We start from the raw sequence: 26,722 nt of genomic DNA on the forward strand, positions 1-26,722 counted from the left end.
CTTTAACCCTTTCTTTGTGTGCCTGGATAAAACCTCTTTTCTAGAGCACATCAGTGTTATTTCACTATTGAAAGATGTGTTCATGTTTTGAGGATAGGAAGTTGAAAACGGCTGGGAACTTGTTTTCTTCCCCCAAATGTGTATATTGGTGAATTACATGATTATAATTATGTTTCTTCCATTTTTAATAATTTGATACAGGAAAAGGGCAAAGTAGTTATTATTCAACTAGTTTAAAGAAACTTTTCTAAACAGTATACATAACAGATGCAAAAGCTCCAATTAAAACTAAATTGCTCAAAAAATAAAAACATTTAATAACTGCCAAGTGTATGCCAGCTGCTGCCCTGTCAGCATTCTGAACAGGAAAAATTGAGTTCCATCCAAACACTGCTTCCACTCGTCTTCATTATAAAAGCCAGTTATTTTCATTAGTATGCAAATGAGTATTTGTTGCCAGCATTTCTAAGGAGCACAATCATGGGTCCAAATGCTGAAATAAGCAGTCTATGCTTTGCTTCCAGGCAAGTTGCATGGTTGATGGATGAGTGAGCATCTTTAAATCAGCTTCCAAATTGGTGGTTCTTAGCCCTGCTGAAAATTAGAATCACCTGATTCTAAAAGTCCCAATGCCCACACCACACCCCACAGTGAGTAAATCAGCATCTCTGGAGCAAGTTCTCAGGCTGTTTTTGGAAGCTTCTAGGTGATTGCAACCTGAAGCCAAGACTATGACTCATGTTTAAGTGATGAGGCCTTGTAACTGCCCCACATCCGAGCAGGATTCCCAGCTGTGGGGTGGGTGAGGGCTGTGCAGGATGTGGATACTAGTGCACACTGGGGCAGGTGGCATCCACGGGAGCCGCTTTCTGCTCCTAGAGTGGAATGATCAATTCCACACTATGGTGCCAGGGGCTTGCTTCACCTTCCAGCACAATCTCAGGATGCATGGGAGCTCCATGGCTCCTGCGAAAGGAACCCTCTTTATAAAGTCTAACATCATTTGTTTGTTTTGTTCAGTCACTCAGTCGTGTCCAACTCTTTGTGACCCCATGGACTGCAGCATGCCAGGCTTCCCTGTCCTTCACCATCTCCTAGGGTTTGCTCAAACTCACATGCATTGAGTAGGTGATGCCATCCAACCATTTCATCCTCTGTCGTCCCTCTTCTCCTTCTGCCTTCAATCTTTTCCGACATGAGGGTCTTTTCTAATGAGTCGGCTCTTTGTATCAGGTGGCCAAAGTATTGGCGTTTCAGCTTCAGCATCAGTCCTTCCGATGAATATTCAGGGTTGATTTCTTTTAGGATTGACTGGTGTGATCTCCTTTCAGTCCAAGGGACTCTCAAGAGTCTTCTCCAACACCACAGTTTGAAAGCATCAATCCTTGGATGCTCAGCCTTCTTTATGGTCCAACTCATGAGCACAGGGATGGAGGGAGTAGGTTCTAGGATTCCTTTTTTAATAGTCTCTGTTTTGTGGAACTGTTTTAGATTCACAGCAAAGTAGAGCAAGAGGTACAGAGATTTCCCATGTCCCCCCTGCTGTCACAAAGGATAATACACATGCCCCCCCGCAAATCACAATCCCCCACCAGAGTGGTTCATTTGTTACCACTGATGAACCTACATTGATAACCATCACTCAAAGTCCATTAGGGTTCACTCCCGGTGTTGTACATTCTGTGAGTTTTGAGAAGAATATAATGACATATTTCCCCCTGTATAGTATCATGCAGAGCAGTTTCAGTGCCTAAAAATCCTCTGTGCTCTGCGTGTTCATCCCTGTCCCCTCCCTGACTCCTGGCAACCACTGACCCTTTTACTGTCTCCTTAATTTTTCCATTTCTGGAACGTCATATAGCTGGAATCATGCAGTATGTAAAGCCTTTTCAAATTGTCTTTATTTTACTAGTAGTAGATATTTAAGGCCCCTCCATATCTTTTCATGGCTCCATAGCCCATTTTTTAATGCTGAGTAATATTCCATTGTCTGGATGTATACCCCAGTTTATTTGTTTGCCTACTGAAAGATATCTTGATTGCTTCCAAGTTTTGGCAATTATGAATGAAACTGTTATTGATATCCATATACAGGCTTTTGTGTGGACATAAATTTTCAGCTCCTTTTGGTTATCACTAAGCATGATGGCTGAATCATGTCTCTAGAGTATCTTTAATTTTCTGTGAACCGTGAAACTTCTTCCAAAGTACCAGTTTGCATTTTCACTAACAATGAATGAGAGTTCTGGTTGCTCTAAATCCTCACCAGCATTTGATGTTGTCAATGTTTTGAATTTTAGCCATTCTAATAGCTGCAAAATGCTATCTTGTTGTTGTCATTTTAATTGCTTTGTATTGAAGTGTAGTTGGTTTACAGTGTTGTGTTAGTTTCAAGAATACAGCAAAGTAATTCAGTTATACATATATACATATATATATATACACACACATGTATATATGTGTAATTTTCAGATTCTTTCCCTTATAAATTATTAAAAAATATTGAGTATAGTTTGCAATGCCATACAGTACAGATTAAGTTGGAAAGAACTGACATCTTGACAATACTGAGTTTTCCTGTCCAAACATATGGAATGGAATATCTATTGTTTAGTTCTTTGTTGAGTTTCATCAGAGATTTGTAGTTTTTCTCATATAGGTATTTTACATATTTTGTTAGAAGTATGTGTATTTCATGTGTAGGTTTCTAATGTAAAATAGTATTCTCTTTTTAATTTTAAATTCCACTTGTTCATTGCTGGTAAATAGGATAGTGATTAGCTTTTGTGTATTAAGCCTGAATCCTGCAACTTTGCTATAATGACTTGTAAGTTCTAATAGTTTTTTGTTGAATCTTTCAGATGTTTCACATAGATAATTATGTCATCTGTGAAGACAGATTTATTTCTCCCTTCCCAGAAGTATGCCTTTTATTTCCTTTTCTTGTCTTTTTGCATTAGCTAGGACTTCTAGTCCAATGATAGAAAAGAGTGATGGGGAGAGACATTCTTGCCCAATTCCTGGTGTTAGTGGAGAAACTTCCAAGTTTCTCACCATTAAGTACTGTTAACTTTAGTGTTTTTGTACATGTTTGAACACAGACTTTTAACATCTTGATTCAACAGCAAATTATGAACATCAAACTCAAGCTTTCTTAAGTGTAACCTTAGCAGAAGTAGTTATTATTGGAACATTACATGTAGAATAATTACAGGTTTGCTGCCATACCATATGGGTAGTGCATGTATGTATGTGTGTATATGTAATAATTTTATAGGGAAAAGCCAAGAAACAAATTTACCAAAGTGCTTAATTCCTCTGTGTGGTAAGTTTTAATTAGATCATTTTAATATGCATAGTGTTTTACTTCTTTGATGGTGAGGACTGGATATATTTTTTGAGAGCTGACAACATTTAAATTTTTATCACTCACCTGGATATAGTTTTATTGTTTGATGAATTTAGTCAAGAGAGTCACATTGTGGGGATCATGTTGATAGTATGTTTAGTTTTAACCAAGGTAGTCTTACTGATAGAAAAGGAAGTGCATGTATTTTAATGAGACATGATGAGAGTTACTGGGAATTCAACATGAGAAGTAAGTAGTGGCTCCAGAAGTGAAAAAAATTTGCCATTAATTTAACCTACATTTCTAGAAAAAGGAAAAAATGTACATCTTCTTCAGAGTGATTGGATCCAAATAAATGGCAGAAAATCGTTCCTTTGTTATTCAGGCTGCATGTACCATTTCACAAGCCTGTATTGTTTTTTACAGTGGTGCAAAAGGAAGACCTGGGCAGTTTAAGAAAATAATTTGTGTCATAGTTTTTCTAAAAGCAAGCTAATATATTTGGCAAAACTAATACAATTATGTAAAGTTTAAAAATAAAATAAAATAAAAAAAAAATAAGTGCAGAGGAAAAAAAAAAAAACTAATTCAGGAATCATAGTAAAAATAGCATCTGGGTTAATAGTGGTGTGATTATGGGTGGTGTAATTTCAGGTAATTTTTTTTTTTCTTTTCCCCCACTGTCTTAACCTTGCTCTGAAATCACATGGGAGTAGAAATAACTGGGGAGAATATAGTCTTTCAGATTTGTCTGCCTGGTTTAAACTAGTTCCCAAAGACCACTGGGACTTTTAGTCCCAGACCCAGGGGACACGTGGTCTGTTGTAAAACCAGCTCTGGCTTGTTGATGTCTAAAAGAAACTTGACCCTGGCATAGGCATTTTCAGTAGAAATGATAAGTAAACAGTAGAAACACGAGAGGACAAATATAAGCTCTTGGAGGAAGATGCAGATTCCAGAAAAGAAAAACCAAGATTAGAGTGAAAGGGTGGTTTAGTTGCTAAGTCCTCTCAGACTCTTGCGACCCTATGAACTGTACCCTGCGAGGCTCCTCTGTCCATGGGCTTTTCCAGGCTAGAATACTGGAGTGGGTTGCCATTTCCTTCTCCAGGGGATCTTCCCGACTCAGGAATCAACCTTGGGTCTCCTGCATTTCGGGCAGATGATTTACTGACTGAGCTGTGAGGGAAAGGAAGGCCAGGTCAAAAGAAGGACACGCACGCGCGCATGCACACACACACGCAGAGTTACATGTGTGTGTGCACGCACATGCATGTAAATGCAGACAATAATGCAGACAATCACCAAAGAAAAGGAGAAAAATCCCAACAAACGAAATTTAGTTCAATGGGAGTAGCAAGGGGCTATGAGTTCAGAAACTGCCTGATTCTACTCCATCCCATTTTTTTTTTTATTTTATTTTTAAACTTTACATAATTGTATTAGTTTTGCCAAATATCAAAATGAATCCACCACAGGTATACATGTTGTGCCTATTATTTTGGCCTGAGAGATTTGGAAAAGCAGCTCACGTCTGAAAATCATTTGAACATTCAGGGCTGAGGTCTTCATCTAGTGAAAGCCCCAGGGCCAAACCTAATGGGATGTGGGGGGTGGTAGTTCCTGAGGTTTTTGACAGCTTGCGGGCCCCCTGCCGGCACTGCCTATGAAAGGTGACCACACAGGGGGACAGGATCCATGGCTCAGGCTGAGGGACTGAAGGGTGCTCTACCAGAAATTACACTGGGCCGGAAGACATCCCCTGGGGTTGTTTGAAGCAAACCAGGATGTGAACTCAGCTGCCCATTCCAGCACCTTCTGAGGGCTCTGCAGTAAATAGCCCTCATCCACCTCCTTCAAACCCCCAATACTAACTGCAACTGTCAGATTGTTTCCATATGGTCCAGGGCCTCTCTTGAAGATGTTCTTGACTACAGATTTTGTCAAGGCAGCAAGAGTCTGTTGAGAAGAGGCAAACTCATTTTATGTATTTTATGGCTTCTGTTTATCAGATAGGAAAAGGGCAGGAACCTATGTATAAGCTGTGGACAGTTCTCCGTGGTGGGAATAGGGTGTGAAGTTCCCTCCCAGTCCATGGCTCTGTAATAATGGCTAATGGTCGTTGAGGGCTTATGGTTGCTCAGCCTTTTCTGTGACAGGGACTGCTGTTCTTAAGTGATGGATGAGGAAACTGGTGGGGGAAGTGTGGGGTTTAGGCCAAGGGCTGCACAAATGAACTGCAGACTTGGGCAGACCTGAGCGGGCCGGCGGGGAGGTGGGGGGTGCCCTGGCTGCTTATAATTCCTGGTTGGTTCTCACTACTGATAGGCCACATTTATTTTTGGTCTCCCTGTATTTCTGCTTCTCCTTCAGATTCCATCACTCTGTCAGGGGAACCCCACCAATTAATTAGCTCTCTCTGTTTGTGTTGTTCAGTCGCTAAATTGTGTCCAACTCTTCCCAACCCCATGGATTGTGAAGTCTCCCCTGTCTTTCCCTATTTCCTGGAGTTTGCCCAGATTCATGTGCATTGAGTTGGTGATGTCATCTAATCAATTCATCCTCTGTCGTCCCCTTCTCCTCCTGCCTTCAGTCTTTCTTAGCATCAGGATCTTTTCCAATGAGTTGGCTCTTCGCATCAGGTGGCCAAAGTATTGGAGCTTCAGCTTCAGCATCAGTCCTTCCAATGAATATTCAAGGTGGATTTCCTTTAGGATGGGCTGGTTTGATCTCCTTGCAGTTCAGGGGACTCTCCAACACCACAGTTCAAAAGCATCCTTTCCAAACACCCTGTGTGTTATCATTTGCATTTGCTTTTGTATGATTATTTGATTGTCCCCACACTCGAACATCAGCTTTCTGAGGACAACTCTGTGTGTGTGTGTCTGACTTTTGTATCCCTGGGCCTTGCTCATAGCAGAGATTTAATGGGCTGAACTGGTACCTGGTGTGTCAGAGCTGACATGGCTACAGGTTACTCTGAGTCCAATAGCAGATGCTCCAAGAATAGATGCATATACTGCCTGGACTCTGTTCACCGTGACTTCAGTTCTTTAGGTCTTTCTGTTTCTGGTTATTAATATGCACATAGAAAAGAATGCTGAGACTTCGGGAGGTATATATAGCTCTCCTTGACGCAAGTTAATTCTGTTAATGCTTTTTAGCAAATATACTTTCTGTGCTCCTCACTACCTCTTAATACTCTCCATGGCTGTGATGATGTTTGGTGGGCTTATCTTTTAGCCAGAGCACCACCTGGAAGACTCTTTCTGTTTATCTCTTCTGCTTCGGCAACATGCATTAAATGTCACTCCTTACCAGCGTTTTCTGTTCAACTTGTAGGCATCACCTACCTTCTCACGCATAGACAGAAGCTGCTGGATTGTGAACAGAGGGAGCTATGGAAAGGCAAGGGAGTGAAACTCACCTTGGACCAAGGAGTAGGGGAGAGGGTAACACAGGCATCCTAGTGGCGTGTAAGGGAAGGAGACATATTTCATAACATAGGTTAGAGTGTGTAAGGGCACAGGCAAAATGAAATCTCTCTCTTCCTGGTAAGAAAAGTTTTTATTGAAAAGAATTCCAGGAAAAAAAAACCCATTAATTATGCAATTTATTTTACTGTCTGTAAACTTCCCACAGGGAGACCAGATAGGTGGAGCGATAATCCCTTCCCCTGTCAGTGGGAGGCTGTGCCCACGTCCATTCCTAGGTGGTGGGGCAATTTTTCTGGTGGAGAGAAACTCCTGTATTATGCAATCACAGAGCAGCCAGAAATGGCCTTCCCTCTAGTCTGTTTACTGAAACACTGCTGTTTCTCAAGGCTGACCTCAAAGCTGTTGCCCCTGTAATGCCTGTCCTGAGATGGGGGCATCAGCAGTAACCACTCCTCCTTCTGTGCGTCCGTGGGACATTTACATCTGTTTCATTTGACCTGAGACTTGTGCAGCTCACATGCACTTGAAGGGCTGATGCTGTTTTCTCTGACCTCTTCATGTCTCTTGCACAGAATAATCAAAGCTTGTTAAAATAAGGAAGTGTGGGAGCAGAGAAAGGTGGGGGCATTTCCAAGGTGCTGTGATGACTGGGATTGGAACAAGTTCAAGAAGCCCGATCCTCCGATGCAGGGTGATAAGAAGCTATTGGAAGGCTGGAAGGAGGGTGTAACCTAGGGGGTAATGCTGAAAGGGGCTGCCCATCATGTCCTCCCCCGACTTTATCACTGTGTCTGTGGAAGAGGCGTTTCCCATTTTCCCCACTGCAGAAGAGGCGTTTCCCCTTTTCCCCACTGCCTGGCTGCTGAAGCTGGCTTTCATTCCGTGTCTTCATCCTAGTGTGGCTGGCCTTTGAGCTGTACTGACAGCTCTTCTTTTCAGTGACATTTTTTTATCATCCCACAAATCTGTTGCATTAAAACAAACCAACCATAACTTTCCTAGAGAGTAAGTGAACTCCTGAGACTGACAGATTTAACTTTGTTTTTGTTGTTCAGTCGCTCAGTCATGTCTGACTCTTTGCAACCCCATGGACTGCAGCACACCAGGCTTCTCTTCCTTCACTCTCTCCCAGAGTTTGTTCCAACTCATGTCCATTGAGTCAATGATGCCATCCAACCATCTCATCCTCTGTCTTAGCCTTAGTGAGAAGGAAAAAAAAGGACCCAGACTATTTCATGACAGTCAGTTAAGGTCAACCACCTAATCTGACAGCAATAAAAGGGTTATTTAACAATGAATAGTTTCAACTCTGCTCCTTCTCTCTAGTAAATTGTTTTAAAGAAAACCCCAAATGAATTGTTGTATGTACTGTAATGGAATGTCAGCATGTAAGCTGCAGAGTGAAATCATTGCTGGCAGTATCTTATTTACACATCTGTTGTGTGAAGAGAATTAGATACTCTTAGAGGAAGAACAAAGTAAATTTGAATTGAAATAGTGCACATTTTGACTAGATGCTGATTCCTCATTAGGTGTTGGGAGTGACTTTGACAGTGTACAAAGAAAGCAACAGTTTGACATCATTTAGAGACATTCTAGAAGAATCCTGATTCAGGGAGATTTCCATTTGTGTGCACTTTAAGAATCTGGAGCCCCGTGGAGCTCCTGGGCACTCACCCAGTTTTCTTAGATCCAGTTGGGTTTATGAGTACAAGACACGATAGCCTTATATGCAAGAAGGAAAAACCTTCTCAAACTGGCCAGCTTACTGGGCTGAGTCACTACTTCTGCCAAACAAGTACTGTGTAAGCTGAGCTGTTTTCGTCTTACTGCCTATGTTCTTTCTACAGCAGGAACAGTACAGTGTTTATTGATTGCAATTAAATTTCTTATTGCTAAGGAATAACACTCTCTGATGGGCTTCCCTGGGGGTCCAGAAAGTAAAGAATCTGTCTGCAGTGCAGGAGACTGGAGTTCGATCCCCAGGTTGGGATGATCCCCTGGAGAAGGGAGTGGCAACCCACTCCAGTATTCTTACCTGGAGAATTCTGTGGACAGAGAAGCCTGGTGGGCTACAGTTCATGGGGTCTCAGAGTCGGACATGACTTAATGACTAACGTTTTTTCACATATTTGTTAAAAAAAGAAGAAAATACATATGTAAAAATACATATGAATACATATGTCAATGCATATATGTATGTATTTACAAAAGTGAAAGTGAAGTCACTCAGTCATGTCCGACTCTTTGAGACCCCATGGGCTATAGCCTACCAGGCTCCTCCTTCCATGGGATTTTCCAGGCAAGAGTGCTGGGGTGGGTTGCCATTTCCTTCTCCAGGGGATCTTCAGTATTCTTAGCTGGAGAATTCCTTGGACTGAGGAGCCTGGTGGGCTATAGTCCATCAGGTCGCAGAGAGTCAGGCATGACTTAGTGACTAACACTTTTTCACATATTTGTTAAAAAAAAGAAAAAAATGCATATGTAAAAATATGTATGAATACATATTATCAGTGCACATATGTGTGTACATATATACATATATAGAAACACATATTTAAAAGTACATATGTAAAAATATATAACGAATACTTATGTAAAATGCATATGTAAAAATACATGTGAATACATATGTAAAAAAAGAAAATGCATACATTAGCAGTTAACTTTTTTTTTTCTTTTTGCAATATAGGATTAAATTACCATGCTCCTACCAGAGGCCCTTATCACACCTAAAATAATTTCTTAATATCATCAATTATCCAGTCAGTTGTCAAATTGTCTCCTATGTGTCGTGATTTTTTTAAGATTCATTTTAGTTAGAACCCAAATAAGGTCCCCATGTTGCAATGAATAATATCCCTTAAGTCTCTTTTAATATCTAATTTTCCCCTCCATCACTCTGCCTCACCTCCTGTAATGTTTCTGTTGAGGAATCCAGGTCATTTTCCCTGTAGAATTTTCCACAGTCTGAATTCTGTTGATTGCATCCCTGCCTTGCACTGCTTCAGTCACTATTGTTGTTTATGTAGATCTAGCACACATATCCTACAGCTGTTGCCCTCCACAGAGTGAGACAAACCTCCTCTGAATCAGAACAGCCTCCAATGAGAACGACATCGCCACAGTCATTTTTGCTTTAGAACCACGTAAGATAATGTTCAGGTGTTCTTTGGCCACTGTCTCTTGTCTCTGTGTGAAAAAGTCATAAAGGTATAAAATAATTAGGAAGAGGATGTCACTCAGGACACATATCTTGGAGGAACAATCAGATTTTTTTCAAAAATGATCATAAATGGACTCTTGTAAAGTTATACAACTTAATGCCAGTGCCAATTAATCTGATGGGCAAGGAGTCTTACAGTGACAGAGGGCAATGCTATGTGTTGGGAACTTCACTGAAGCATAAATGCAGACAGCTATGAAGATTTAATTAAAATTAAATATGAGAGACCTAAAAAAATGGCATGTACTAAAACCACCATAAAAACTAAACTCTAAAAAAGGCTGTTCACATTTTTCTGAATAGCTCTTTCAGCCTGTAATGAAAACAGATGGATTACTTCAGGACTGAAATTTAGTACCTACAATGAGTTTACAGAGATCTAAATTTGTGATTATAGACCCTTAAACCCAATATAGCTTCAGGAAATAGAATAATTTCAAGGAGAAAAATAGTTTTCAGTGGTGACATAGACATTTTAACCATCAAAGCAGCCTCATTTTCCATTTCTGCTTATAAGATGCCATAAGGTCTGTCACATCAATAACCTTAGATTTAATTTTGACTCATACTTTTCTTATATAGCATATTCTTTATGGATCATTGGCCAACTCTATTGTTATTGCTGTAACATTAAAAAATAAATTCTTGACTTATAAACTAGACCCTTTTTTAACTTGGAGAGTTAATACTTTTTGATGTAGGACCTATTTGTATTTCTTTAATAAATTGGGCTTCCCTAGTGGCTCAGCTGGTAAAGAATCCACCTGCAATGCAGGAAACCTGGGTTTGATGCCTGGGTTGGAAAGATCCCTTGGAGAAGGGAACGGCTACCCACTCCAGTATTCTGGCCTGGAGAATTCCATGGACTGTATAGTCCATGGTGTTGCAAAGAGTCGGACACAACTGAGTGACTGTCACTTAACTTAATAAGCAAAATTATGTAGGGAATTGACATACTTGTGAGCAGGAAGTATCCTTTGATAAAGTATTTGCCACTCATCAAAGATAAAAATTGTGACTTATCTACCTTCCTTGGTCTGTGCACTGATAGTGAAAGATTCACTTCAAGACTGAATGGGGTTAGAGTCCTTACAGGGCTGCCTTAGTAACACTTCCTTTCCAGGTGGCTCAGTGGTAAAGAATCCACCTCCCAGTGCAGGGGATGCAGTAGGTATAGGTTTGATCCCTGGGTGGGGATGATCCCCTGGAGAAGGAAATGGCAACCCACTCCCATATTCTTGCTGGGAAAATCCCATGGACAGAGCAGGCTGGCCGGCTACAGTCCATGCAGTTGCAAAGGAATTGGACACAACTGACTGAGCACATGACAGATGACTTAGTAACAATTACCAAACCACCATCAAAATATTGTGTGCTTGAAATTCCTCTTTAATAGGAGGGAAGGATTCTTCATTAGGCCAGTCTTCCTTGTGACCAAGAATATGCATTTGTAAGAGTGAGATTGGTTAAGGTTTTTGTCTGTAGCTAGTGAGCAGAGGGCTTCCCTGATGGTTCTGATGGTAAAGAATCTGCCTGCAGTGCAGGAGACCTGAGTTTGATTCCTGGGTCAGGAATCCCCTGGAGGAGGGCAGGGCAACCCTCTCCAGTATTCTTGCACAGAGAATCCCATGGACAGAGGAGCCTGATGGGCTACAGTCCATAGGGTAGCAGAGTTGGACTTTGCACACACACATGCACAATAAGCAGATTCAAACTGAACTCTATTCTTTGGCATCCCTCTTTTCATCCAATACTCCTTTACTACATTTTAGGCAGTAGATAGTAAGCAAAGAAATAGAATTTTTTGGTTCTTATGATGCTTGAGTTCACATCCTGCTCCTTAGCTGTAATAGCATTCTTAGTATCACAAGTGACAAAAATTCCTCCCAAAAAAGAAAGGTACTGGCGTCCTGACTTTGGAGAGCAGAGCTAGTGCTGCCTTCAGGCACGTTACACGAGCTGTCCACAGGGTGCAGGCCTGTTCTTGCTGTCCCTGGATGGTCTGTCTTCTCTATTGGCCACCAGCACCCTGGCTCTATCCTAAAAGGGCTGTCACCTAAATTGAAAGATCACAGTATTCTTCCTTCTACTTTATCATTTCTCAGTCTTTGTTTTGTATCACTTCCCTTTTTCTTGTTTTTAAAGTTATCCCTCCTTTTTTCCAAAGTTGACTTTTCCCCTTCATCTTTGATCCCCTCCCATCTGTCTTATCCAAGAATATAGAGGCAGTCTCCACTAATTAGCTCCCCTCTTTAAACTCTTAACCTTTCTACTAATGTTCAAGTGCACCATCCTAAAACTAAACACCTTTAGCTTTCAGATCCCCTTCAGTTGTCGTCTGATGTCTAGGTTTCCTTATTGAGTGTAAAAATCCCTCCTGTAGACCTTCGTGAGTGTTAGTCCTCTTCCTTGCTGGAGAATGTCTGTGCTCATTCCCCCCATGTCCTCAGCTCTTACTCAGCGCCTTTAGTTCTGCTGTACTCACCTCTCACCTTTCTTGTCCTGTGGCTTCTTTATAATTCTTGTGGTGGGCTGAAAAATGACCTCACCCCTATGCTCCAACATCTGTGTCAAAATGAAACTGGTGAATACTGCTTTATTTGGAAAATTTGATTGCAGATGTGATTAAGGGTTTTGAGATGAGATGACCCTGGATCATCTGGCTAGGCCATGAATGCCATCACACAGGCTCTCCTGAGGGAGAGAAGCGAGGGCAATTCGACACCACAGCACACGTAGCACAAGGCAAGGAATGCGCAAAAATGCTGGATTGTGAAAGAGGCAAGAAATACTTTCTGCCCTGGAGCTTCTGAGGAAGCCTGACTCTGGGTCTGCTGACGCTTTGAGTTTGAACTTTCAGCCTCCAGAAATGTGAAAGAATAAATTTCTGTTGTTCTTAAGGGATGGAGTTTGTGGTAATTTGTTAAGATCGCTGCTGCTACTGCTGCTGCTAAGTTGCTTCAGTCGTGTCCGACTCTGTGCGACCCCATAGACGGCCTCTTGGGACATTCTTGATAAAATCATTGACCAAAGTGAACATGCCTGAGTAAACAAGACTTAGATCAAGAAGAAGACTCTTACCAGCTCTCCAGCAGACCCCTGGAGTCCCTTTTCAGCCTTTGCCCCTACCAAAGAATTCACTATTTTGAATTATCACATTTGTGAACCTAATATGAACCGCATCAAGAAGAATAAACCTATCTCTTTTGTATCTGGATTCTTTCTTCTAACAATCCGTGAGGTTCATCCATGTTGTCATATGTGGTTATAGATTTTTAAATTGTCATTGCTGTATAGTATTCATTGTCTATATATAGCACATATTATTTTTTCTACTGTTGATGGTTTACCAATACTGCTGTTATGAATATTGATTATGGACCTTTTGGTGAACATCGATTTGTGTTTCTGTTGGGTAAATAATGAGGAACGGATTTCCTGAGTCGAAGATGCCTTGTCATTTCGTTCTGTACTAAGTTGACAATCTCATCTACAGTTCTACTCTAACTATCCCTCATCATTCTGACTCTTAAAATCTCTCAGTCTGATTCTGATCTTAGTGCTTAGATATAAAATGACAGCTATCAATTACACACACACACACATACAAACACAGAGTTTAGTCTGTTCCAGTTTAAAGATAAGTTACTGCCAGAAAAGTGGCTCTTCCCCTTGTCATTTGTTGTGTTAATGACAAGTCATCAGTCTTAACCATTCAAGTTTGAAACAGAATCATTTTGAATTCTTTCTTTGATTATCCTGCGTCCACCAAATCTCGAAAGCTTCCCTTCCACCATGATTGCCCACCATGTTCTCTCTACATCAGTTTGGGGGTATGCTGTCCCTTGAATGACTCCTTAACTTGTCTCCCACCTTCTAGTCTCTTTTGATACTCATCCATTTACAAATTCTAGGTTTATCCTTACGAACTTTGATCCTGCTGCACCACTTCTCAAAACTCATGGACATGGATGGATCACCACTGATTATAAAAATCAAGTCAGCATTCCTTATGTTGACTTTCTATGCCTCATAATTTGATTTCAACATCATTTCTATGAGTAATTATTTACCTGAAGTTTCACCAGCTGGTATTGAGTTATCTATTCACATTGTCTTCAATACATTTTTATGATAAATTGCTCAAAGGGCTTCCGATGAACATTTCCTATAGTGGCTCCATATAATGACCATATATTAAGAGTTTCCTGTGCCTGGTGTACACGTAACCCACACAACAGCTTTGTGTGATAAATACCTGTGTTATTATCCTCAATTTACAGTTAAGGACACCAAAGCTTGGGGAATTTAAGGTGTCTAATGTTATCCAGCCAGAAACCTAATTAGGATTCAGACACTGGAAATCACGACTCAGCTTGCTTGCGTTTTGCATATTCATGACTCCTCTCAAGGCCATGGGAGATGGCCAAGGAGGCTTCCCTTCCAGCTTTCAGCTCTGTGATGTGCTTTTCTGAGGCAGCCTCTCCTCCTAACAGAGAGCTGTGATTCTAGGTCCTGCCAGTCTGCAGATGTGTGCTTTTCCCCCTCATGTTCTCTGAAGCTGGCCCATCATGAACTGAACTCTAGCAGCCATTGCCTGGTCAAGGGGACTTTAGTTCTTATACCACCAATTTGGTTTGGTTCTGCTCCCTCCTTCTTTTCCTGTTTATCTTCTCCTCCTTCCTCCCTTTCTTTCTCTCCGGTTTCTTTCTTCCTCTGCAGGCTTCTCCCTTTTCCTCTCCCCGCCCCCTCCCGCCCTCTCTGCCCTTCCTTTGGTAGGTGCCATGATTCTCAGCATTTTTGAAAGATCACCCTCTGGAAGTGCACAATGTCCCTCAGGTCACTTACTTTGAAGGCTTCACTTTTCAGGTTCAAAAAACCCGCGATACCTCAGTATAATAATCAAATAAGCAAATTAGTGCTGGAGTGGGGAGATTATGTATACATTTGCTTGAGCAATATATGAATGATTCATGTTTGAATCACTATACATATATTTATTGTAGTTTAGGGATGAGGAAATTGTGGGCCAAAATCTATTGTTGATACAGATATGTATCATTATACACTGTAGAGTTAACCAAACACCATACAAGAAATAAAAGGATGCTGATGAAACTAAATGTGTAGTAATTTATAACAGGAATTTCCAAACCATGACCCATTCAAAACATCAATGATGATGGATTATTCTTCTATCCTACCTGAAAATCTCAATAGTTTTAGTTGTACAGAAGGAGTTTTGCAATCTCTCAACATTGTATCCCTACCAGACTTTAGAAAACTAACTTAGAACCTTCAGGAGACTCTACTGGGGCACTACTTTTAGGCTCTGAGTAACATTTTAGTAATTTTCATGTTGTAGATCACTTGCAGGTAGCCCTTATTCATTCATGAAAGAAAAATCTATGGAATGCAGATGATGGTTCCCTGAAGAATTAGGAAGGGATGATCATTTGGGGGTTAGTGTCTGCTCTTTAGAGACTCTCTCTTGGTTCACCCACTGAGGATCCTCTTGGGACTGATGTTGGTGTTTTCTGTTTTAGCTGTGCCAGGTCTTAGTTTTGGCATGTGAGATTGTTTAGTTGTGGCACATTAGCTCTTGGTTCTGTCACATGGGATCTAGTTCTCTGACCAGGGATCGAACCCTGTGCCCCTGCATTGACAGAATGGAGTTTTAGCCATTGAACCACCAGGGAAGTCCTCTACTTAGTTTTCTGTTGCGATTTTCTGAACGTCTCAACCAAGCCCGGTACCCTTCCTTTCCTTGGCTTCCTCTGTAATGCCTTTGATGTGCCCGGGCTGCAGTTTTTCATATGCACTCCACTTTCTGACTCCATTAACAGCTAATGCCTCACCCACATAGATGTCTGTCATCCATCCCACCGAGGAAACTTTTATATAATAGATACTCAGGACGTTTGTTTAATTAAATTGGAATTAATGGATCACTGCAGGGATTAACCCATCATGACTGGATGGGTAGTTCTGTGTGATAACTTGGGAAGTTTCCAGTGATTATGGAATGTTAGAGCACCTTGTAGACTATAGAATAAGCCGAATCACTACTGGGCTCTTGCTTTTTCATCAGTCATCCTGAGGTCAAGGAAAAAACCTGAATAGATAAAAAGTAAACATTAATGTCTTTCCTTCAGTGCTGCGTTTTACAAGCAGAGGCAGCTCTTGTGAGATATTTAACTAACAGATATGGTATTATCATGGAAAAATTGAATAAAAAAAGTAACAAAGACCATGAACCACTGCCATTTGCTGACTGAAATGCAATTAGGCACAACAGTTTTGTGTGATTGTCCTAGAAATTTATTATGCTTTAATAAACTCCTGGCAAACCTAATTAGATGCTCCATTTAGCATTAATTGAATTGGAACAAGGAAAGAAACTACACCTCATGTAAAGTTGTAAGAGACACATTTTAAAATGACTGACTTAGCCTTAAATTTTGAAATGTGAAATGTGGCAGTTTTACTCACACTATTACCATAGAAACTCAATTAGACAATTATTAAGTGCATTTACTCATGAAATATACTACAAGAGTTTATGCATCAGTGTCCAGATCTAGTTTTGCTTTCCATTCATGTCCTGATCTTTGGAACCTCCATATCCCATAAATGTAGCATGTGGCTCATTTAAGAATTAAGGGCATGGATTTTCCAGCCAGATTGCCTGGTTTTGAATCGTGGTGCTAGCATTTTCAGACTGATTTGGGGCCGATTGTTTTTATCTTCTCTACCTCAGTGTCCTGAAACAATAACATTACCTACCACAAAAGGGGCATTATGAAGATTAAGTAATTTAGTACTTGAAAAGCATATGATGTCTGACACATGTAATTACTAAATACATGTTTGTAAAATAAAATGGATAAATTGTACCTCATATAAGTGGGTCTCAAGAATTGTAGAGTATCAAGTGTTTGTTATTTTGGTCACCTGATGCGGAGAGCTGACTCATTGGAAAAGATCCTGATACTGGGAAAGATTGAAGGCAGGAGGAGAAGGGGACGACAGAGGATGAGATGGGTGGATGGCATTGTTGACTGAATGCACATGAATTTGAGCAAACTCCGGGAGATACTGAAGGACAGGGAATCCTGGCGTGCTGCAGTCCATGGGGTTGCAAAGAGTCGGGTATAACTTAGTGACCGAACAACAGCAAGGTGTTTGTGTAGTTTGTTATAATTATATCATCTTGTGCATTTTTAGCATGTCTTAGGATGATTTCATGAGGAAGATAATTTTCACCTGTTTATTTTATTACTTTTGAGAAGATATGCATCAGAGTCAGAAGGTCATAATAAGATATGTTCTTTAATTAGATAATGAAATATTATTGTGTAAAAAATGCTGTGTAACTGGAAGGCATAGCCAGTATAACAAGGCAAAACAAAAAACAACTAACAAGAAAACAAAAACCATGAAAGACATACAGATTGGAAAGGAAGAAGTAAAACCATTTCTAGTTATAGATGATATAATGGTCCATGTAGAAAATGCCAAAACACATGCCCCCCCCGCCCCGCCAAATGCTTCTTGAACTAATAAGTTAATTTAGTAAAGTCTCAGGATACAAGGTCAGTATACAAAAATCTACTATTGTTTTATATACTACAATGAAAAATTGGGATTTGAAATTTTAAAAAGAGTACATCTATGATAGTACCCCAAAATGAAACATTTAGGTATAATTTAACAAAGTATGTATAGGAACTGTATATTGAAAATTATAAAATATTGATGAACAAAATCAAAGACTTAAATAAGTGGAGAGGTATGGCTAGGCATGCATTGAAATACTCAATATTGTTAAGATGTTAGTTCTCTCTGAAATGATCCATAGTCATCATGAGTGGATGCTCAGTCTCTTCAGTTCTGTCTGAGTCTTTGCAACCCTATGGACTGTAGCCCACAGGCTCCTGTGTCCATGGGCTTCTCCAGACAAGAATACTGGTGCAGGTTGCCATGCCCACTCCAGGGGATCTTCCCAAACCAAGTCTCTTATGTCTCCTGCATCATCAGGCAGGTTCTTTACCACTTGCGCCACCTGGGAAGCCCTATCGTCATCATAATCCTAGTCAAAATTCTGGGAGAAATTTTTGTAGCTATCAGTGGATTGCTTTTAAATACCAGTTGATTGTAAAATCTATATAGGAAAGAAAATAGAAGAACTAAAATAGCTACAACAATTTTGAAAACAGAAGAGTGGGAGAACTCACACTGCTTGATTCTAGTACCTTCCGTGAAGCTACCACAGACAAAACAGTGTATATAGCACAGACGGTCCCCGACTTACAATGGTGCAGTTTATGATTTTTTTTTACTTTGATGGCGCAAAAATGATACCCATTCAGTAGAACCCATACTTTGAATTTTGAATTATGATCTTTTCCCAGCTTAGTGATACATTCTCAGTTGTGATGCTGGGCAGAGAGCCAAAGCTCTCAGTCAGCCAGGCAATCAGGAGGAGAAACAACCGATACAACCATTCTGCACCCATACAGCATTCCATTTTCACTTTCGGTACGCTATTTGATAAGTTATATGAGATATTCAGCACTTTAATATAAAATAGGCTTTGCATTAGATGATTTTGCCCAACTATAGGCTAGTATAAGTGTTCTGAGCACATTGAAGGCAGGCTGGGCTAAACTATGATGTTTGGTAGGTTAAGTGTATTAAATGTATTTAAATTTACAGTATTTTCAACTTACAATGGGTTTTTCTGGACATAACCTCATTGTAAGTTGAGAAACATCTGTATTCGCAAAAAGTAAATACATAGATCAATGGAATAGAATAGACCATCCAAAAATTTTTGGAAGAAAAAATCAAAATGCATCATAAGCTTCAATGTAAGGTATAAAAGGTATAGCACTTTCAATAAAAATCATAAGAGAAAACTTTTGTGACTTGGGTTAGGCAAAGATTTTTTTCAGATACCACACCTAAAGCACAATCCATAGTAGAAAAAATCGGTAAATTGGGCTTAAAGTTAAAATTTTCCTCTCTCCTAAAGACACTTAACAGAATGAAAAGGCAGATCACAAACAGGGAGAAAGTATTTGTGAATCACATATCTGACAAAGGAAAAATATCAATATAAAAACAGACAAAACTCACATTAAGAAAACAAACTCAGCAATAAAAAGGGGGGGGAGGCACGTGCTTTGAACATGTTATCAAAGAAGATGAAAGAGTGAATATTATGCTATGGAAATTTTTAAAATATATTCAGAAAAAAATACAAATACATTAGAACAAATCACTTGACTGAATTTGAAGTAGGAAGAATGCCTTCCTCTGTTATCATACTGTCTTATGGTATTTTAAAATTACTACACAAATAAACATTTTTAATGTTGTATATTGCATCCCACATGGGTCTGTTCCTGTTTCCATGTTCAGATCTAATGAATATATATTTTAGTCTACTTGTACCATTTATTTTACGTGTCTCATTTCTCTCTTAATCTAAAAGCCTTCTGTGGCATTTCTATTTTATTTTAGCAACAAATTCCACGAATCAGTTCTCTAGAAAGAACCCATTTCACCCCCTATTGTCACTACTTAATATTTTTCTTTGCTATCTCTCGTTTGTTTTCTCATCAGCAGCTGTTTTATTTCGTTTCTCTCAGCCATACTGTATGCTGTCTCTTGATTTTAACGCTGTGTGGCTGACTGTGAGTGGCTGGCATCTGTGGGAGGAGGAAGCCGAGTGGGTGCCTGAGGCAGATGGGCCACGTGGGTGGGGTGCAGTGACTCATTTTTTTCATGTGTTGATTTTTGTTGTAGAAATGTTAAGGACCCCAGAAGAAAACTCTCTATTTCTATTAGAGAGCCTTGAAGTCATGGCTAGCCTTGAAAAGTATCTTTTGAAGCTCCTTTGACTTGCCCTCCCCTTTTATAACCTCACTAAATCTTCTGGGTCTTTAGCTTTCATTTGATCTGATTTATTTCTCCTTCACAGAATGTAGACTCTAATTTCATATTCATTAGATAAGGCCGGCTGAATCAAACAACCTCTTGAGGGTCTGTGTTCCTTTTATAAAAGGGTTACACTTTGATTGCATGCAGGTCTTCAATGTTCTTTTTATATTTTGGTGGGTTCCTAAATTACAAAAGTAATCAGTGTTCATAATAGAAATTGTACAAGATATAGAAGGCATAAAGAGGAAAAGATAAGTCATAATTCCATTACACAGTTGTTATCACAGTTTACATTTTGCTGTACAACTTTGCAAAATTTTTTCATCGTGTACATCTATACATATAGAATATATATAATAATAAATTGATGATAATGTATACATTATGTTTTAATGTGTATGCTATACATTATAATGTATATATTTTACTTTTTTCCTAAATATAGTGTGTGTGTGTGTGTATGTGTGGTCATTTTTCTAATAATGTATATTTAGGCATTTTTCCAACGTTACTGCAAAAATAATATTTCAGTGGATATACTTACAAGTAAATCTGCCACATGTATAGGAATTTTCTCAGGATAAATTCTTAGGAATGAAATTATTGAGTCAAAGAATATGCATAATTTTAAGGACTCAAGATCTCCTGAAGAGTTTACACTTCCCCATAGCATGTAAGAATACCATTTCTCTGCATCTTCATTGGGTATTTTGAAATATCTTCGGCCCCTTGATAGGAAAAAAAACTTTGTATTGATTTAGTGTTCATTTATTAGGAGTGAGATACAGAATAGTTTTATATGTGATGTTTAAACTTATATGTGATGCTTAAAATTCTCCGAGCCAGGCTTCAGGAATATGTGAACCGTGAACTTCCTGATGTTCAAGCTGGTTTTAGAAAAGGCAGAGGAACCAGAGATCAAATTGCCAACATCCTCTGGATCATGGAAAAAGCAAGAGAGTTCCAGAAAAACATCTATTTCTGCTTTATTGACTATGCCAAAGCCTTTGACTGTGTGCATCACAATAAACTGTGGACAATTCTGAAAGAGATGGGGATACCAGACCACCTGATCTGCCTCTTGAGAAATTTGTATGCAGGTCAGGAAGCAACAGTTAGAACTGGACATGGAACAACAGACTGGTTCCAAATAGGAAAAGGAGTACGTCAAGGCTGTATATTGTCACCCTGTTTATTTAACTTCTATGCAGAGTACATCATGAGAAACGCTGGACTGGAAGAAACACAAGCTGGAATCAAGATTGCCGGGAGAAATATCAATAACCTCACATATGCAGATGACACCACCCTTATGGCAGAAAGTAAAGAGGAACTAAAAAGCCTCTTGAAGGTGAAAGTGGAGAGTGAAAAAGTTGGCTTAAAGCTCAACATTCAGAAAACTAAGATCATGGTATCCGGTCCCATCACTTCATGGGAAATAGATGGGGAAACAGTGGAAACAGTGTCAGACTTTATTTTTCTGGGCTCCAAAATCACTGCAGATGGTGATTGCAGCCATGAAATTAAAAGACGCTTACTCCTTGGAAGGAAAGTTATGACCAACCTAGATAGCATATTCAAAAGCAGAGACATTACTTTGCCAACAAAGGTCCGTCTAGTCAAGGGTATGGTTTTTCCTGTGGTCATGTATGGATGTGAGAGTTGGACTGTGAAGAAGGCTGAGCACCAAAGAATTGGTGCTTTTGAACTGTGGTGTTGGAGAAGACTCTTGAGAGTCCCTTGGACGGCAAGGAGATCCAACTAGTCCATTCTGAAGGAGATCAGCCCTGGGATTTCTTTGGAAGGAATGATGCTAAAGCTGAAACTCCAGTACTTTGGCCACCTCATGTGAGGAGTTGACTCATTGGAAAAGACTCTGATGCTGGGAGGGATTGGGGGCAAGAGGAGAAGGGGACGACAGAGGATGAGATGGCTGGATGGCATCACTGACTCGATGGACGTGAGTCTGAGTGAACTCCGGGAGTTGGTGATGGACAGGGAGGCCTGGCGTGCCACGATTCATGGGGTTGCAAAGAGTCGGACACGACTGAGCGACTGATCTGATCTGATCTGATATGTGATGTTGCCATTTTAGTTACACTTTTGTGATTTTACCTCCCTATGTCCACAGCCTAATTTTCTATAATGTAATGTTTTATGGTTGCTTATTTGTTTTAAATTGACCAATAAGAGATAAATTGATGCTTTTGAACTGTGGTGTTGGAGAAGACTCTTGAGAGTCCCTTGGACTGCAAGGAGATCCAACCAGCCCATTCTAAAGGAGATCAGTCCTGAGTGTTCATTGGAAGGACTGATGTTGAAGCTGAAACTCCAATACTTTGGCCACCTGTTGTGAAGAGCTGACTCATTTGAAAAGACCCTGCTGCTGGGAGGGATTGAAGGTGGGAGAAGGGGACAACAGAGGATGAGATGGTTGGATGGCATCACTGACTCAATAGAGATGAGTTTGGGTGAACTCCGGGAGTTGTTGATGGACAGGGAGGCCTGGCGTGCTGCAGTCCATGGGGTCGCAAAGAGTTGTACACAACTGAGCAACTCAACTGAACTGAACTGATAAAGAGATAAGAGATAACAATAAAGATATTAACCTTTCATCTATCACATATTGCATATATTTTAAACAAATTAGTGTCACTTGTTAAATTTGTTATATGCTAATATTTTTAATTTTGAGTAGGATCTATTTATTATATTTTCCAGAAGCTTATTATGATTTTAAAGGAAGCTGTTGGTTTTCATAATTTTGCATTAATACATATGATAGTTGTTTAATTTATTCTATTGTGGTTTTTTGGTTGGTAATCGTAACATCTGCAAGTAATGATAATTATTTTATAGAATTATATCTCTGTTCATTAAATCTTATTGCATCAGTTAGGATTTTCAGATACTGTACTGGTAGTAAGAAAAAAGACAGCCTTGTCTTTTTCCTGATTTTCATGGGAATACCTGTGAAAGTACAAAGCTGTTATGAAATACATATTATTTTTCAATTTAAAGATGTGCCCTTATATTTTCAGTTTGCACTTATTTTTAATGAAAAGTGGATTCTGAATTTTACCTAAAGTACTAAGGAATCTTTGGGAACACTGATGAGTTTTTTCCACTGAGCCATCCTTGCATTCCCCAAATAAATTTTAAATCCATGATCTAGTGTTCTTATGGTATATAGTGCTTGGTACATTTTGCTCATTTTTCTTTCATGTTTCTGTCTGTATATATAAATGAATTTGAAACTAATCTGAATTTTATTTTTGTGACACTGTCAAATTTTGGTACCAAGTTAATGCTACCTTGGTGTTAGTCATCTGTGAAGTCTGGAAGAACTTGTATCTATAGTTGTATTCTCTCTCTTAGTCATAATTTCTATACCTTTGCTTCCTCTTTTTCTCAATTATACTTGCTAAGGACTTGCTAGATATTTGTTATAAAATTTAGCTCTGGATTGAGTCATAATTTTACCTGTTTGCTTCTTAAAATTTCATTTTACATTGATAACTTAACTGCTGTTTCCCATGGATCTACTTCTGGAAAGTTAGTTAGCTTGTTTTCAGTGTTAAAATTTAACAGAGTGCATTAGCCCCATTTCCACCATTGCAGACTCTCCTTAGTTTCCAGTAATTACATGATCCTTTTCTTTAAAAAAAAAAAATGCAGTTTTGCTGCAGTTTGTAAAACCACTTCCGATAGAACTGCTAATTTAAAATTCAGTGGTAAATGAAGAGGGAAAATCCCTATCATTTCCTCTTTGAATACTAAGTTATTGAAACAAAAAAGTGCTTACTGAGCATTATTTAGGTGTCATCATTTGGGGGACTTTGTTTTCTGTTTGCAGATATCGCCGTGGTGGAGATGAGTGATGCCTTCCGACAACCATCCTTATTTTACCACCTCGGAGTGAGAGAAAGTTTCAGCATGGCCAACAACATCATCCTCTACTGTGATACTAATTCAGACTCTCTGCAGTCACTGAAGGTACTTTACTTGTTTACTAAATATTTACTTTAGGCCCCAGAGTTTTAGGGATACCTCTCCATTAACCAGAAAAAAAAAAAATCAAGTAGCATATGTTTGTGGAAGGATGTTATTGTCAGTCAAATAATTATGCAACAGTAACTAGTTACATTGCAAGGTTTAGCTGTAATTCAGTGTGGAAATTTGCTGATACACAGTTAGTGGGAAAACTTAGTATTGAGTTCTGAGCTCCAGTTGGAATTGCAGCTGAGGAGATGGTTGTGAACAGGAAGTTGGCACTGAACACACTGGAGAAAGAAGAGGGTGCCTGACGTGTGGTCAGCCCTCACGCTGTGTCAGCACTGGGAGTTTCCTTGGGCACACCTATCACCTACTAGAAGTATGCTGCCTACTGAAAATTCTCCGAGTACAAATTCTCTATCACCAGAAAATTGCCATCTTCTGTCACTGGGATATGATTTCAGTTAAAGTGGGAAGAGGAGGAAGAAAAACGTACCATATTTGTCTACAAAATTCAACGTGTCTCATGGCATTCTCTCCATGAGAGGAACTTAATGATAGGAGGGTATTTTCTCCATTCAAGAAGATTGCCTAAAATGCTTTTGCAACACCAAATGATTTTACACTGTATGATTCTTTGAAAAGCATCTAACAGTTCATCATGTAACTCATGCCAAACCTCATAATCAATCATTTCCTTTGTGAAACTTCCATCTAGCTCTTTGTGGCTTTTTCTTATTCGTCACTTCAGGTTCCCAAATCCAAGCCAACCTTGGTAAAATACAAAAAAAATTAATTCAAATAAACCCAACCTTGGGATGTGGAGTCCTGAAACCCAGAACCATACTTCTAATCACTTCAGAATTGGTATATGAAGATCTCTAACCCCAAACCCAAGGAAAAAATGTAGTCGTGTTTTGCTTTTATCTGAGTATCTAAAGCTTGTATGGCTTTCTCTACAAAATATGCAGTGTCATTTAGCAAATACATTTTCTGCATGCCAGGCCATTGTGCTGGGGATTGATTGGATATTCCTTCCCAGAATACTCTGAAATAGTTGTAAGAGATTTTTCCTGTCTGTGTAATCTGTTTTTCACCTGGAGCAATTCTTTAAGGAAATCCCTACCTAGCAGCTAAACAACAGCAAAAACTTAATCTTACCCCAGATTTACCCCTTTAATTAATGTACCATACATTTCATGATGATGCATTTTTAATTAAAGTTTGATTTAGTACTCTTTGCAACCTGTATTGGCAACCAAATTAGCAGGTTGATGAAGAGATTTAGTACTGTTTGAAAGAGAAAAAGGAGAGTGAAAAAGTTGGCTTAAAGCTCAACATTCAGAAAATGAAGATCATGGCATACGGTCCCATCACTTCATGGCAAATAGATGGGGAAACAGAGGCTGACTTTATTTTTAGGGGCTCCAAAATCACTGCAGATGGTGATTGCAGCCATGAAATTAAAAGACGCTTACTCCTTGGAAGGAAAGTTATGACCAACTTAGACAGCATATTAAAAAGCAGAGACATTACTTTGCCAACAAAGGTCCATCTAGTCAAGGCTATGGTTTTTCCGGTAGTCATGTATGGATGTGAGAGTTGGTCTATAAAGAAAGCTGAGCACCAAAGAATTGATGCTTTTGAACTGTGGTGTTGGAGAAGACTCTTGAGAGTCCCTTGGACTGCAAGGAAATCAACCAGTCCATCCTAAAGGAGATGAGTCCTGGGTGTTCATTGGAAGGACTGATGTTGAAGCTGAAACTCCAGTACTTTGGCCACCTGATGTGAAGAGCTGACTCATTGGAAAAGACTCTGATGCTGGGAAAGATTGAGGGCAGGAGGAGAAGGGGATGAGAGAGGATGAGATGGTTGGATGGCATCACTGACTCAATGGACATGGGTTTGGGTGGACTTGGGGAGTTGGTGATGGACAGGCCTGGTGTGCTGCTATTCATGGGGTTACAAAGAGTCAGACATGATTGAGCGACTGAACTGAACTGAACTGAAACCTATATTAGCAAGTTGGTGAAGAGGTTATTTTATTCTTTCTCTTCTATTTTCTTTGCAGTAAATTCATTTTAAGCAGGCAGTGTTGTGTTGGACATTTTTCACTCTATAGTATTTTTATTCTTGTCCTACTGGTATCTGGTGATTTAATTTTATGCCCATTCTTTCCTAGGGAAATTTTTTAAAATTACATTTGAGAGAAAGAGATAAAGCTAATCTTATCAGAACTTTGTGTGGGACAAATACACTGACTTATTTAATAGCTTTCAGCCAGCCTTTGTATAAAAGTGTTATTGGTATTTGAATAAAAGAGTTCTTTAAAGAGGCTTGTCTATCTAAAATATGCTCATTTCTTGTGTACAATACATAATTGCTGTTTTTTATTGAGCACTTACTATGTGCTAGGTACTAAGCCCTTTTGTTATTGTATTGCTGTTCAGTTGCTAAGTCATGTTCAATTTTTTGTGACCCCATGGACTGCAGCACGCCAGGCTTCCCTGTCCTTTACCATTTCCCAGAGTTGGTTCAAACTCATGTCCATTGAGTCAGTGATGACATTCAACCATCTCATCCTCTTTTGCCCTCTTCTCCTTTTACATTCAGTCTTACCCAGCGGCACTGTCTTTTCCAATGAGTCAGTTCTCATCAGGTGGCCAAAGTATTGGAGTTTCATCTTCAGAATCAGTCCCCCAGGATTGATTTCCTGTAGGATCGACTGGTTTGATCTCCTTGCTATCCAAGGGACTTAGGAGTCTT

The 26,722-nt window shown here is 39.5% G+C and overlaps 1 protein-coding gene across 2 annotated transcripts in view; it reads left to right on the forward strand.

The window, feature by feature from the left end:
* The window catches only part of MAP3K5 (mitogen-activated protein kinase kinase kinase 5), a 226,637-nt gene that overhangs the window by 39,028 nt on the left and 160,887 nt on the right, over positions 1 to 26,722 (forward strand). For both annotated transcript variants that reach the window (XM_006052268.4, XM_025294482.3), the window contains exon 2: positions 23,817 to 23,956. In XM_006052268.4, coding sequence (XP_006052330.3) covers positions 23,817 to 23,956 — 140 coding nt within the window. The remainder of the gene's footprint in view (positions 1 to 23,816; positions 23,957 to 26,722) is intronic.

The sequence above is a fragment of the Bubalus bubalis genome, chromosome 10 (assembly GCF_019923935.1).
Source record: "Bubalus bubalis isolate 160015118507 breed Murrah chromosome 10, NDDB_SH_1, whole genome shotgun sequence".
Classification (NCBI taxonomy): Eukaryota; Metazoa; Chordata; class Mammalia; order Artiodactyla; family Bovidae; genus Bubalus; species Bubalus bubalis.